The sequence below is a fragment of the Amblyomma mixtum genome, chromosome 1 (assembly GCF_055824585.1).
Source record: "Amblyomma mixtum isolate Tamu chromosome 1, ASM5582458v1, whole genome shotgun sequence".
NCBI lineage: Eukaryota > Metazoa > Arthropoda > Arachnida > Ixodida > Ixodidae > Amblyomma > Amblyomma mixtum.
This window is the reverse complement of record NC_143012.1, coordinates 206,259,517-206,275,113: the sequence shown is the minus strand read 5'-3', so window position 1 is coordinate 206,275,113 and position 15,597 is coordinate 206,259,517. Positions and strand designations below refer to the sequence as shown.

At 48.7% G+C, this 15,597-nt stretch overlaps 1 protein-coding gene across 1 annotated transcript; it reads left to right on the top strand.

The window, feature by feature from the left end:
* The first annotated feature begins 7,339 nt into the window (after positions 1–7,339).
* Positions 7,340–14,831, top strand: LOC149370651 (neprilysin-1-like). Its single transcript, XM_089578293.1, has 5 exons — positions 7,340–7,501; positions 10,445–10,712; positions 11,666–13,367; positions 14,201–14,297; positions 14,808–14,831. Exons 1-5 carry the CDS (start codon positions 7,340–7,342, stop codon positions 14,829–14,831), a joined length of 2,253 nt encoding a protein of 750 aa, XP_089434419.1.
* The last annotated feature ends 766 nt before the right edge of the window (positions 14,832–15,597 follow it).

Below are 15,597 nucleotides of genomic sequence, written 5' to 3'. Positions count from 1 at the left end.
TTGGTTTTATGGTGGTTTAACGTCCCAAAGCGACTCAAGCTATGAGGAACGCTCATCGCAAATGGAGGTTAGGCAAACGGTTGTTTGGTAAATATGAAACAGATTTCTTAGTGCCGCAGCAACGCTGTATACCGTTAGGCAAACCGAAGTGGAAGGCTCCACATTATTTTGTCCGCCTGGTGTTTATTGCCATGCTTGGAAATCTCTACACATAAGATTTCTTGCGTTCCGCTTTCATGGAAGCGTGACATCTTAGCCCATCAAGCATAAAACTCGCGACGTCATGTTCAGCAGCCCCCGTTTGTGTAGCCGTTCGTACAACTACAGGTCAACATTTGCGGGACAAGCCCTTCAAGGTATGTGTATCATTTATGTCTGTCGTGTAAGGTCGATTTCATTTGGAGGTCGGCCGCGGTAGCTCCTCGTCTATTCCATTCCATTCGCCTTCTCATACTGTATCATTTGAGAGTAGGGAACTCAATTTGCGCAGTGAATCTGCGTTTCCACTGTCTGAAATGTCAATAGGCACAGCATAAGGGCCGCGTCTATTTGTGTGCTCATTTTTTTGCATCAGGGTGAAACATCATATAAAGACGAATCCCAGCGCGTATATATCTTCCATGCCAGAGGTGTAACTATGTTAGAGAGATGAACGAGCTTATAACGAAGCACGCATATGCTACAGCCCTCATTCTTGCTCCAGTTTGCAGTATCGGCTGTATTGGAAAGGTTCGATCTAATGGCCGTGGCCCAGTTTTCCGCTGCCTCACCGTGTGAGCACTACTGACGACGTTTTGAGACTTGTTTTGTATGCAAGGACTGGATCTCAATTTATGCTTCGACAAACATAACGGGCGGCCATAAAATATAATCGAAACAGCTTTTATCCGTAATTCCGGGCGAATGGTGCGACCTTCCTCTTCCTCTCGTACTGCTAAGCCACAATACCGCCTTGGACGACGGAGTCATTAATACCAAATACATCACTCATATCAGCCTTCCGCAAACACGCACGTTCATGGAACTCGAAAGTGAGAATCCCGGTTTCCTCGCTTGACGTGATCCGCTTCCAATTTCCGCAAGTCCGCTGTCACTTTAACAAAGCGGGAGACGCCATTTTAGGGCAATACCATCAGAAGCCTCATCACGGAAAAAATCCAGCATTTTCGTTTGTCGCGAAATTCGGTGATTGCTCCAACCGACGGCGTGGTCTGTAATGAAATTCTCTGAGTGGTCGAGACAGTTATGACGTCATCAGGTCACCTGACATCCCCTCTGCCACATCTGCCACGTTCTCCCTCGCCGCCTCTAATTACCTGCATCACTTCAATCTGAAGGGTCATCACGCAAAAACCAGGTGTTTTGATCTGTCATGAAATTCACTGATTGGTCGCGGCAGTTATGAGGGTATCGGGACACGTGACATGCCATCTCTTTCCCCCCCCCCTCTCCCTCTCTCCACCTTCATCGTCACAAACGCCTAACGACGGAAAATACCCGGCGTTTTGGTCTTACAATAATTCGCTGATTCTAATGCTATATATCTCATTCCGCACACGTAATGTAATTATTTCCATATTCTTTTTTCGTCGGTTCTGAGTAGCTGTACCTGACGTGTTGCGCGCTTGTAGGCTGCAGCATCGTCCGTGGCGTGCGTACTGCTGGGATACCATTCCTACCGGGCATGCCGGATGGCAGAAGCACACTATCAGACTGCCATATTACCGGCGCATGCGCTCACTGCCAATGCCCCATGCCCCTTTGCGAACTTATAAGCGCCCGGACGCTGTCGTTCTTGCCAGCGTCCGAAGCCCTTCCCATTCGGTACGACCAAATTGCATGAGCCATAAAAATGTATTAAAGGAACATGATACCAGTGAATACAGATTCGATCCCAGCCGCGGCTGCCGAATTTCGATGGAGGCGAAATTCTAGAGGCCCGTGTATTGTGCGATGTCAGTGCACGTTAAAGAACCCCAGGTGGTCGAAATTTCCGGAGCCCTTCACTACGGCGTCCCTCATAGCTTGAGCCGCTTTGGGACGTTAAATCCCCGTAAATCATAAACCAGTGAATGCCTACAATATTGTTTTCTACATTTTCCTTTTGCTACCTAACTACCATGCGAACGCGAACCTGGCAACATGCAATACGTCCATTATTCACCTTTATCTTTTTTTTTTGTTTTGCAGACGTGCGAGTTCTCTGCTCCCGTCGTCTTCAAGGGTTATTTCGCTTACTACCTTGAACATGTAATTGGAGACATGCCAAACTACAACGCCGTGCCTATTGCGAAGCTTAAAGACGCCGCTAAAGGACTGCTTGCAGACGGAGGCAACCTCAAGTACGTGGTGAAAGGAACGTACGAACAGACGTTGTGTAAGCGCGCAAAAGGAATAAGACCTAGCTTATCAGATAACGTGCCAATTCTGTAAAAAAAAATTGTTGGTAGCTTCATAAATAATAAACGAGAACACAGCGCACGACTCTGTGTCCAGATAACTGCAGAAGTCCACAAGGTGTGTACCATCAATACGTTCTGAAGGCTTCATATTCGTATCGGTGAACACCAGATGACACACACACGCACGCACGCACCAGCATGCACTTTCACGAAAATTAAGGGCGATCAAATTGATTGCTGCGGACGAAAATCGATAGCTTGCTTCTTTCACTCGGCAGTCAATTCCAGTTCTGATCCTATTCCATTTCTGAGTTCGTTGTCTTCCACTCCACAATATATTCCAGTTCTGACTCTCTTCGAATTTCGGCCATGCAACTAGGCAAAATGTGTCACATTCATAGATTGCGGCGAGTCTTCGTACCGCTAACTGCACAGTGGCGCAGCAGTTAAGCGATGGACCACCGCACTGACTGGTGGATGTTTCAAACAGCCACTGGTAGGGCTTGTGATGCACTTGTTGCTCTTCCCGAGTAATGCTAGAAGGAAAGGTTCCCGCAAGCTTAGTTTTGCGCCGGTAGTTCTTCGGGAGGCTGTATGCAAACGGAGAGGATGAAGGGGAGAAGAGGAAGAGATAAGGGAGACGGTTGGCAGGTGGCAGGTGGAGAGTGGCAAATCTCCCTGAACACCAACTAGCACGTTGGAGGCTTTACGCAGACGCTGATGGAGCCGGACAGTTTTCGCCTTCGTCACCCTCCTAATGTTATCGCATTAGAACACAAACGAGTCATTAGTTCAGTTTAGTCACTTTTTGTCCTATCTCGTTTGACACAGATTTCTTAGTAACGCGTTACCATTACAGTGGTCGTCACAGCAAAACCACTCCGGTGTCCGGTGTCATGAAATTCGATGATTTGTCGGGAGAGGTCTCGTGACATTGTGATGTCATTACAACCTGCCCACCGTGGCAGGTGCCAACCTGGCCACCGGAAACAGAAGCTGCGACAAGTGTGAAATCTAACGCTATCGCAATCCACTCTTAAAGTAACTTGGTAACTTTAAGTGCCCTTGTAGTTTTTATGGGCCTATTGTGCTCCAGCAAGTTTCTACGTCACCGCTATCACTGCCTTAGGGTGCCTCTCGCCCCATTCATGTCTCCTACTCCTTCGAGCATGCAGCTGTATCTGCAGTGCAGCCTGGCACGAGCTGCATATGTAACAGTTTCACTTTTCCTGGGAGTTGCACGCACCACGCGGGCCGATACGAATGTCGGGTGAAGACAGGGTTGATGGGTTGCTTTCATTATAGAGAGCCTATTTTTTTTTAAACGTGAAACGCTTTTAGTTCCCATTCTCGGGAAATTAAGAGAGTGATTATTTATTGTTGGAAAATGGAAAGCGAGGTTGCGCAGCGCGTCCCCATGTTCCTCTCGAGGTCACCTCCGCAGCGCTGCACAATTGAATGAGGGGGTGGGGGTCGAATTCATCAAAATTGTATACTGAAAGCCATCTTAATTTTGTGTTTTTATGGAGTGAAAAACTAGATCAAGTTGTTTTCGGCCCCGTGACTCGGGGCCTGTCTTCCTTTTTCTTTTTCTTTTTTCGAAAGGGGGGGGGGGGGGGGGGGCGGTTAGAGAGTGCCGCTGTCCGTCCGACGTAGGCGGCGCGGGACTACTTGGCTGGTATTCATCGCCTCCTCACGGCTGCTGGGTGTTCTTTGGTCTTAGACCTCTCCTCGTAGGGAAAGGTCTTGAGGTCGGTTGATCCAGTGGGTCACACAGGCTGCTTTGGATTTGGTAAAGCAGAGTGAGCCATTTATAAGAGGGGCGGAGATGGCCCTGCCTCGGGATTTCTCTGTGTTGCCTGGGTAGGTGCCGGAACCATGTGTGGTGCACCTCCCACACGCACCAGATCGGCGAAGTTTGTTTTTGCTTTGAACGAGTTTTTTGCCTGGAAGAGTCTTCGTGCTTCCTCGGAAATGATATTTTGCTTTGAATTCAGTGTTGTTGTTTCTTCCTCATTCTTCCACGAGGGTCATGACCTTGAATAGGCGGGATGATCTCCTCCACAGCTTGCGCGGTAGTGCTCCTGCTAGCTTTTAGAAATCTGCTCGTGTGAGGCGAATTTCGCATATGTTTGGCAGCCACCGCAACTCTGCGAGCTAGGACCGTATCGGTGCCAGTTTAAACACCACCGCGGATCCTCGATGTAGTGTTAGACAAATATATTCAGGTAACCAAGTTCTATTCCTTCAGATAGTATGATTGAGTTGAAGATGAGGGCAAGATGTTTTGTTACTGTTTCCTTGCTTACCTGCCTAATATGGATACGGCGGACAGTGATGACATTTTGGTCCTTAGACCCTCCAGCATTTCTTCTTCTGTGAGTTCGAGAAAATCGGTTTCAGAGATCACAGCGCGGACGGAGTTTAATGATCTGTGTGCAGTAATTGAGACAGCCGTATCCCCAATGGGCATCATGTCGGACAGTTTAGAATTTTGGGCGCTGTCTTTCACTCCTAGCAGGATGTAACCACTGGACATTTTTGTTAGCCTGTAGCCCATACCCAAGGCATCGTTTATGTTTATTAAATCAAATCAAATCAAATTTATTCCGCAACAAGAAAAGTCACGAGAAGGGCAGGTAAAAGCTGTGAGAAACAGCTTGAGTAGCCTTGACCCCCCAGCACGCGGGGCAGCATAGAAGCATGCGGCTAAGGGAGTACCAATGCACTTGGACAAAATACATACATGAGTTAAGCAAAATCGCTAGAAACTGGAAAGCATCATGCAAAAAAGAGTCACTGTATGGCATCATTATACAAACATTTCACACAGTTCTTTGGGTGATATACCAGATATATCAATGTTAGTTTCTTTTAGTAAGCGATTCAGAAGTGTAGGCAAGAGAATTTTTGCTAGAGTAATGGGAATTTTGTTGGGGGGCGGATTTATCTGTTGTTTCGTTGTGAAGAACGTGGAACTTTGGGAAAGTTTCTTTCGATTTTTGAAAGTACTGGGCAGTCACTCCGGTCCACCCTGTTTACTATGGACGATCATTTTGTGAAGGGCGAGGAGCCATAAAATATGTGTGTTGTTCGGCCACGGTGCAAACCGCTCACCATGGAGCTCCACTGGGGGCTGGATATTAAATAAGTCAGGCTAGTTACCCACAAAGGGCTAACCCTCATGGCCTGAAAAAAGGAAAATGTCATTAAGAGAGGGGAAGGCAGGACAGCCGTGAGAAAGATATGAAAGTTAAAGATAGAGGGGAGGACAGGAAAAGGCGACTGCCGATTTCCCCCTGTCGGGTCAGCACGGAGGCGCCGTCTACAGGAAGCGGGGGCCAAAGTGGTGTGCAATTGCCTCCGCCGAGTAATCTTAAAGTTCCAAACACTTGAATCGGCTCAACCAACAGGATTCCCCTTTGCCCGGACACGACGCTGCCACGCAAGGCTAAGCGTGGGTGCTAGGATCCGTAGTGGCGCACTGCTCACCAATACACCCTGCGGATCCTCGGGAAACCGCGGTGTCGCAACCCAACGTCACCTTCATAATGCAAATGCTCCTGCGGCGGTATACCAGGAGCTGTAACAAGGGGAACTGGGAAAAGAGAGTAGCTGATGTGGTTTGTGAACCTGCTCCCGCATTTTTTTTTTTTTTCGATGTGATTCAGCTGTTTACAGGCGAGTGTCATGATGCTTTCTCGGCACTGCGACGGACATACCGACCTTTTGTTCCTGCCTTTCTAAAGTTTACCCGGTGTCCTTTATCGGGTACCTGCGAAATACACCTGAATCTTTAGTTTGTATTTGTTTCGCTTGATTGCATTCTTGTGTCCATCGCACTTTGTGGTTTTGCCGCGCCACTCCTGAAGACTGAGGAATAGCTAAGCGTGCAGCAGATATGCGTGTTATGTAGCGTTTAGTGGCCCATAAGCATCTAAGGCTATCATACGCCAAGCTCAACGATTGCGAAAATTGTTTTCGGCAGAATTGTTTTCAGTAGGGGGGGGGGGGGGGGGGGGGGTATAAAAAGTTTTGGTTCAGGTAAAAATACTGTATTTGCTACCACGTGATGCTAATCTACCAGGTTAGTTGAATTAGTGCTCCCCTTAAGCGTCCATTAAGCATTGGTTCGTTCCTTGAAATGGAAAGAAAGGTGAGCGAGAATATACGCTCAAAATGGAAGCACTATATCATCAATTAGTCCTCGTAATGCGATGCTGGGCGGTTGACATGCACCAGTTCTGGATGCAGCCTGCCTCACTGAAATGCTGGCGCTTCACTGGGAACGACTTCATTTTGCCATTTTTTTTACTCAAAGCTAACTGCTCGCAAACCAGTTGTGCTCTCTGTTGGGCGTCTTACCGTTTATGTCATATTTTAGTACGCTTCAGATCCATAACAACCGCTCAGAATAGTTCGGTGACAATAGGGGATATTCAAAATTCCGCAACTGCGCTTTCTCGCATAACAATGTTGCCCAAAACAAGATGGCTGACCATGCGTTTCCAGCTGAGACAAAGCAAGAAAGACTGTTTTTTTTACAAAGCAAGAACAACTACTTTTTGTTTGATTCTTCCAAAATACGTTTCTTACATTCTATCCACACCTTTAGCGCCTGCCTTATATCCCACGTAGTTTCTTTATAGCGAAGTCGGGCATCTTGTTTATGGCAACATAGTTATGTGGGAAAGCGCACTTGCGGAATTTTGAATATATCCCTTATAGTGAGCAGCATACGGAATTTATCAGAACGCTGATATGTTCTGCCACCGCCTCACTGTTTTGCAGTAACAAAGAGTAGACAGGACAGTTAAACAGAAGTAAAAAGAAAATTCCCCTGCCCGCACCGCCAGAGGGCCAACGCACTTCCAGTAATTACAGCAGGCACAAAAGAAGACGAAGAGCCGCGTGGTCACGCGTAAGAAGAGAAGAAGATGCACAAGTCGAAGACCCCTCAGGAGATGGCCAAAGAGAACTCACTGTCGCTGAAGGATTCTCCTCCGAAGCTGCGCAGCTGTCTCAGGCACAGCTCATCAGTGGGGCCGCGTGAAGAGTCCCGCCCGTCTCCCGGCTCCTCAGACGTAGCCGCCACTGCGGTGAGTTTCTCAACGCCCTTCCGCGGTTAACACTCAGCAGCCATGCATAATATTTGTCCCTCTTACCCTCGTCACCATTCCTCGACATTCTCTGTGAGCAGCTCGAACGAATCGAGTATTTGCCTACTCTAATTTATATCGCTAGTGAACCTTTTTTGTCGTTTCAGAGCTGATTGTGCACCCTAAGTGCTTCGTCGTGAAGGATAGCCAGCAGCGTGCTTATTTTTGACTGTAACGTCGTGGTCTGCCCCTGGAGGTTGTACACCCCGCTCGCATCACTTCAACCTCTTGCTCCAACATTATATACCACTCGGCCTCCCCCGCAGTGATACTACACTGTTGTGCCGCCTGTGGCTGGGAGTGGCGTTCACAAACGCCTATTCCCATCTCATCTCGATGGCTGACTCTCCTGCGTGTGGCCAGTGTGGTTGTGACGAGACGATCAGCCACCTCCTCTGTGACTGCCCTCGTTTTGAGCGAGAGCGCGGTTGCCTAGTTGCTTCTCTGCTCCGCTTGGACTCGCGTCCTTTAACAGAGTCTAACGTTCTGGGGCCTTGGACACAACCTTGCAGACAACGGAAAGCGGTGAAAGCGCTCCTGAATTTCCTAAGGGACTCGGGGTTGCATTCCCGCCTATAATCTTTAAGTTTTCAGTGCGCGCCCTCTGTCCCTGTGACATAGCGGTCGCTGGTCACTTAGAAGACTCATTTCCTTGCCGCTCTTTTTCCTTTTTTCCCCTTTGTTCCCCTCCCCAAGTGTAGGGTAGCCAACTGGGCATCGCCTGGTTAACCTCCCTGCCTTTCCGTCCTTTTCTCTCTCTCTCTCTCTTCCTCTAAGTGTAAAAGCTGCGTGCGTCGAAATAGTGCCGCGTACCGGAACGCCGTGTCAACGAGTTACCATGCCTCCCGGTACGACTTGTCCCTGGCCCTCACCTTCGTCTCATTTGCGCTGAGGTCAGTGCCAGCTAGAAAGAGGCGTCCGCCCCAAACTCGCGCATTTCGATCACTCCTGCCCTTCTGAATTCTGTCCTACATGTTCCCACTGTGATGCCTACTTCTCACTCTGCACGTCACGTGGGTTTGTCCCGCCGTACCCCTCCTCACACCTTTACCCCACCCTGGCATGGGACATCGCGCTCGATGCGTCCCTACTGTCACTGTAACCCTACTGAGCGACCCGCAGTCTATGGATTAAAAGCCCCAGCTAACCACGAGTGCTTTTTTAAAGAAGTTTTCGCCACCACTTTCACAACACAGTAGAGTTGAGAAGGATATGATCTGCACACAGACAGTACTCGTGCCAGCGTTGAATGAGAGCGCATTCTTAAAGTCAAATTTGCTCCAGCTACGGCGAAAATCTGCTAACGTCAGAGTGTAAATTGTGGCAGACTTTTAACGGGAACGGCGTTAAGTATCCCACCGCGTTCATACTTTCGGAATACACACAGGTGACCAGGAGCGTAAACTCTCCCTATTTCAGGGCGTTTCCTTTTTTTAGCGGCGGCATTGTGAACCTTACTGGCTCCCTAGTTTTCAGTTGAATTACTCGAGTGTATTGAGGTTTTAAGGTTCTCTTTCTTATTATCTTGCTTTGTTGTAGCCCGCATCGTACAGCCTCTGAATGCAGCAGCACAGTTGGAGTACAGAATTGATCACTCCCCAGTGGTTTGATCCAAAATCGGGCTCTCTCAGCCAATACAAGATGTTCTTGTGGCCCTTTTGCGCCCGCAAATAGGAATAAAGCTTCCAGAGGAAAACATCTTCTAGAACGTTACGCCGGTGACGTTGGACGGCATGTTGCTAGCAATTCCTTTAATCAAGCAAGGCGAACGGAGACAAAAGCGTGAACTGGGGTGCTAACAATTACTCGACAAAGCACGTCATTCAAAATCTAGCTGTGACGGGGTTTTCCTCGCCGGCAGCACCTCTCTCTTAGGTAGCACTAAGCCTTTCTCTTTCTCACTCACTCAGCGTCATTTGGCTCGGCAGGCTGCATACCTGTTCTTAAAAGCACCACTTCTCAGAGGTGCTCAGACAATGTACGCTTATAGCCTAAACTTGTTGAATGGCGGCAGTTTGAGCGAACTGCGTCAGCGTTTGCTGGAACCGAAGCCACATGGAAAGAGTTCAAGCCAGTGCACCGGACTCATTTTATGGAAAAGTGTCCGCAGGACACTTCCACGAACAATAGAGGCCAGGACCCCTGGCTGGAAATTCAAGCCGACCGGCGGCACCAGACAGACAGCCAAAAAATTCAATGAGAGTACAAAGCAGTAGGTAGGGATCGCAGTAATGTGACCAGAGTGCACATTCAGGGGAGCTCCCACTAACCGGCCCACACGCCTTTTATGGCTGAGGTCTACACGCATGACACCTTCTTTCAACAGCATGTGAAAACGGTAGAATATGGTGAAGGCATAACGATGTCGCCGATGCTAGCTGCCCGCAGAACGTCCTTAGTATAGCTATTAGCTACGATTAAGTATAACCAGCTTAACTTTGGCCATTCCCAATCCACGCTTTCGTTGCCGCCCTTAGACATGCAAAATTAGCGCATGTCATATAAGAGTTCGTTCAGGACAGTGAAATCCACCCGAGTTGTCCGAATGCCAGAGTGAGTACAGGAGGCTGCCCACATTCATGATGCAAGCGGCTGTGGTTACACACATTCGAACCAAAATCTATACCCCACATACAAAGGTATCATTAGTGCAATTACAAAACTGCGTGGTAAATTACTAGGCTCTGCATGTGACTGGTTAAATCGCCTGATAGGTGATTTGGGGACAGAACTCGCTTGTCAGTGACACACATGGGGCCAGGCATGTTTTGCACTCGTGCCAGTTTTTATTTCACGTCGCGACATCACAAAGTCCTTTGAGCCAAGCCTCTACTCTCGGAACCGATTGTCCTGTTGAGCGCCATGTGTCTTCCACGCGCCCAGTTCCCGCTAGTCGGATCCTCCACAGAAGAGGCCCGCCGGCGCCGCCGTCAGGTGACTCGAACCGTCCTCTGCGTCGCTTCCGTGGTGGGCGCCATGGTGTTGGCGCTGTCGCTGATGCTGAGGATGCCAAGCATCGCGCGCAGTGCCGTGAGCCCCTGCCTGTCGCCGTCCTGCCGCCTCTACGTGCGCTCCCTGGAAGCGTCCATGGACTCTGGGAGAGACCCGTGCGTCGACTTCTACGCCTTTGTCTGCGCACGCTGGAAGCCCGGTAGGTCTGCAGACACCGCGGCCGACAAGCTCTCTCGAGGAATTGGTTCTCAAGAGTGAAAATTAATTTCGGAAATATAGCTTTACAACAGTGTACACGCTTTTAAGTTTGCTAAAGCACAGAATTTAGAAGGACGTTGCTGTCCTCACACCGGCACTTTTAAGGCGGATTCACGCTGGCCAGACGCGGAGGTCGCGCGACAGGTTACAGCCCGGTCACTTCCCGCTTTCCGGGTGCTCTGGAACCGCGACTATTCGAGTGAAATCAGTCGCGCGACGTCTGCGAATCGCTAGCATGAATCTGTCCTTATAGACATAGACCGTTTACAGCACGCAGTTCTTCCTTTTGAGACCAGATGGCGCCACAGGCGCGCTCGGAACACGGCGCCATTACGGGCCTCGTGATTCGCCGCTGTGTACATGCGCCGCAACGCAGTAGTGAAAATATCGCGGGCGGCTGCCGAATGTGCTCTTTCTACGAAAGGCAGAGGGAATACGTGCTGTGTTGTGGATTTTAAAGGTGCGGGACGGGAATGTTGGCGAGCTTATGCCACACAGAGCTGAGCAAGTTGCTACAGCGCACTATAAAGTCGAACTAAAAAATGAGCTGAGATGTGTCATCCTCCACCAAAGGATTAACCTGCCCTTTACGATCCCCTCATTCTGCAAGGTCGCGGGGTGATCTCGGCCGGGACATAGGTATTTCGATTGAGGGGAAATACAAAAACGCCCATGTGTGGTGCGATGTCAGCGCACGTTAAATAACACTAGGTGGCCCAAATTTATTCTTAGCCCTCCACTTCGGCTTCTCTTAGAGCCCATGTGTCGCTTCGAGACATTAAACCCGAAACAATTTACAATCAACTTAATCCACCACTTTTAAGACCGAGTTCTCGCAACATTGAACTGTGGTATTCATGCTGTCGTATTTTAAAGCCATGTTATTTTTTGCAGTGGCCGGTGGTCATTCTTTCCTGGAAGACGCACTACTGGACTACCAGAGAAGAGTCATGGCACAAGCGGCGGCTTCTGCCCCTCATGTGGCAAACCAAAGCAGATTCGACAAAGCAGCAATGTTCTACCAGAGCTGCATTAACACTAGGAACCAAGGGATAGCTGCCATCAAGGCACTCCTCAAGAGCGTCGGTTTGCCCTGGCCCGCCGTTAATACCAGCACGGATCCTCTCGAAGCAGTCGTAGCTCTTTCTCTTCGTTGGCGATTCCCGATGTTCCTCAATGCGCACGTCTCAGTCACCGACGGCGGAGGCCGCAAGCTCACGATACTCCCCACATTTCTCGCTGTCGACCTGGATACGCTGCTGGCAGAACGCCAGTACGAGGACGAAAACGCACACAGAGCCTGTCTACTTTTCCACGCATTCAGAGAACAAAGCCAGAGCGAAAGCTCCTTTGACAGGGAACGGTGGTGTCAACAACTCGCCAAGCTTCAGTCCGACGTTTTTCACCGGCTGAGCAATCATAGCGAACCTCGCTGGGTTTCATACGCCAGCGTCTATGAGTTCGCAGCAAACGCAACCCCAGACATCTCGGGTGAGCTTTGGGTGCGTCACATCAAGAAACAAGCGCAGGTCGGTTCGCACGTACTGAGCAGCTCTGAAGTGGAAGCTTACGACCCGGGATACATAAAGGAGTTCGCAACTATCCTAAAGGAGAAGCCGAAGGAAGACCTACTGAGCTTGTTTGGCCTGACCTTCGTCGAAGTCGTCGGTCGATCCGTGACTGAGCTTGAGCATTTTATTTACAGCGGAAGAGATATGCTCGCGTATAAACACCATGTGGTCTACTGCTACCGGATGACTGACGTAGCGTTGCCTGGGGCTCTCGGCTCGCGCCCTGCCACGGACCTATACCACCAGTACCGCACCAGGAAGGCTAAGGAGGTCTCCCAAGTCGTCCTCGCATCGGTGAGCGAAAGTCTGCGCCAGTCCAGTTGGCTGAGCAGAGAGTCGAAAACCGTCATCAAATATCTTCTCGAAGCGCCCATCCTTATAGAGGGCCTCGAACGAAAAATGAAGGCTGAGAAACACGACTTTCCAACGGTGACGAGATCTTTTTTGCGGAACATTCCGCTACTGCCAGACGACTTCTATGTAGACTTCCATCGGCGCTTCCACTACTCCGGTGATGATGTAGACTGGACCGACCCATGGGAGCTGGCGAACACCAAGCATGGCCGACTCCGTCTCCTAGTTCCGGACGTGTACATGCTGCAGAGAGTCTTTCCGGACGACGCGTTCGAGAGCGTCAACTACGCGAGCGTCGGATCTCTCATCGCCCGACAGGCCACTGCAGCTCTGGTGACGGGGGGCACTGTCGATAACGGTGGTAGAGAGCTGACCTGGCCCACACCCAAAGAGCGTCTCATTCGTCAAAAGACGATTGAATGCCTCATCGATGCATTCGAAGCTCGCTACAATTCCACGCCGGGGAAAACCGCAGTGGACCCGTCCGCTTTGTACGTTGCGTGGAAGAGCCTTTCGCCGCTGTTTACCGCCCTGCACTCAAGCGCTGGGTTCCCGGAGTCGAGCCTCGGCTTTCACCACTACACTCCACAGCAGCTCTTCTTCATTGCCCTCTGCTTCAGTGTGTGTCGGCGAGGAGAAGAGGCGACCTCCGAATCCAGTGACGCCGCTTGGTGCAACTTACTACTCAGCATGTTCAGACCATTCGCGAATAGCTTCCACTGCCCGGAAGGATGGCCCATGCACTCTGCTACTTATTGTAGTGATCACCTATTGTTTCAAGAACACCCACATTGGTGACAGGAAAGTAGTGGACCTCGCATATCTGTTTCTTTTTAATTTCTACATCATGGATTGCAACTTGCAAGTGTCTTCGGATGTCATCGCATGTTTGTATGCGGTGGTTTTATTGCGGCGCATTGCGCTGGCTTCGCTCTCACAGCAAAGACTGAGCTCATTCAGACTGGTGTACGTTTGCAACTGGTATAGATGAGGGATTCATTCTCAAGGCTTGTGCACCTCGTGTCGAAAGAATTTTTGGTGCGCAATTTATTCTGCTACAATTTCGTGAATGTATTTTGCTATGTTCCTGATTATGTGCCACTCAAAGCAAAGCATAGGGCATACCTGTGGATATCGAATGAGTATATACACGCTTGACAAAATAAAATCTGTAATAGTACCAGACTGAAGCCCGCATCAGTGACTAAGGCAACACTTAACAGGACCAAAAAAGTAATATGTAACAAAGGACTGCATAGAAAAGTGCTGTGGTGGGTTGTGTTGGGTTTACTTGCGCATAAGCATCTTAGGCTATGCGCCAAGCACACAGTATTGAAAAATTGTTTCGTGTAGAATTTTAAAACAAATTGTATAAAAACATTGGTGTAAAGGGCCTAAAAGTTATTTTAACTACCTAGTTGATAAAAGACAAGCTTTTTAGAGGTGTCTGTTAGCAGAAGTTTTAAAGGTTGGGTAACCTCCGCGGCCTTCCTTGGCTCGGCAGGGATCTCGAGGCTCCCAACAATTCAGATAAAGACATCAACCTCCTCCTCAGGATTTATGAAGTGGCTGAGGTGTGCCACGAAGTAGAGAAGCACAGGGTCAGAGCTAAAAAACATAAGGCATTCCAACAAGTGCGCCTTCACCTAAAATCAATGCAGGATTAAAAGGATTCTGATTCAAGTTTTGTGGATGAGAATATGTATTTTACTCTAAGTTCATCTCCGCAATTTTCGCAAACAGGTTTGTCTTCTTTTGTAAGTCGGAAGTTGTGTGTGAGATATGTGTGTCCAATATGGAAACGACATAAAATAGCTTCGATGAAACGTTCTTGGTGTGAGCATGACTTCCATTCTTCTGTTCTGCAGCTTATTATTACATTCAATATTCCATTCAGACTGCCATTTATCTCTAAGCTTACACTATTGTAGCTTCATGCTATCTTTGTTTGGAATGCTCACTTTATTTATATATTCCGAGCTTTCGCAGCGCAGGCATCCGCTTTCTCATTGCCAGTGATTCCGATGTGGCTTGGAACTCAGAAAAATTTTGTCTTTGTCCCTGTATTGTGGCTCTTGTTATGTTGCTGTGTTGGGTTTAATGGCACACAGGCAGCTAAGGTCATCATGCGCTAAGCACAAGGTATAGGAAATGTTTTCAGCGGGATTTCATGAAAACGTGCAAAGTGGACGGTGGCGAAGACGGCCTAAAAAGTTCAACTACCTAGTAATAACAGAGAAAATGTGATTTAGGAATGGCTAATAGTAAAAGCTTTAAAAAAGGTCAGGTAGCCTCAGCGGCCATCCTTGGCTGGGCAAAGATGTCGAGGCTCCCAACCAATCAAATAAAAACCTCAGCCTTTTCCTCACTAGCCGCCGCGGTGGCTCAGTGGTTATGGCGCTCGACTGCTGACCCAAAAGACGCAGGTTCGATCCCGGCCGCGGCGGTCGAATTTCTATGGAGTGCAGCACGTTAAACAACCCCAGATGGTCGAAATTTCCGGAGCCCTTCAGTACGGCGTTCCTCATAGCCTGGGTCGCTTTGGGACGTTAAACCCTATAAAACCTAAACCTTTTCTCACGAATGAGAAAGTGGCTGAGGGATTGGATCATGATTTGTATCTTTTTTCAGAAAACTTGCTTGTGATAAAAATCTAAAAACAAAAGATATGTACATGTCCACTATAGCATTATCACCTAAGAGCAGCGCGAGGTGAAAAAGAATGTATTGATTATAAAATGAAGAAAAGCATTTTTTTCATTAGTTTTTCGAGTTTCGAGCATTGAAATAAATTATGATCTACTGTAAGTTAATCTCCACATGTACAAATTGGTTTGTCTGGTTTCAACAACAGAAAGTTGTGTGTGCATGAAGTGGGTATGGCCTATACGGAGACGGTAT

Excerpts from the sequence above, each read along its gene's own strand:
- LOC149370651 (XM_089578293.1), top strand. The coding sequence starts at position 7,340 with ATGCACAAGTCGAAGACCCCTCAGGAGATGGCCAAAGAGAACTCACTG. Across the intron at positions 7,502-10,444 it reads CAGACGTAGCCGCCACTGCG|TTCCCGCTAGTCGGATCCTC; the intron begins GTGAGTTTCTCA and ends CCACGCGCCCAG. Across the intron at positions 14,298-14,807 it reads ACGAAGTAGAGAAGCACAGG|GCAGCTAAGGTCATCATGCG; the intron begins GTCAGAGCTAAA and ends AATGGCACACAG.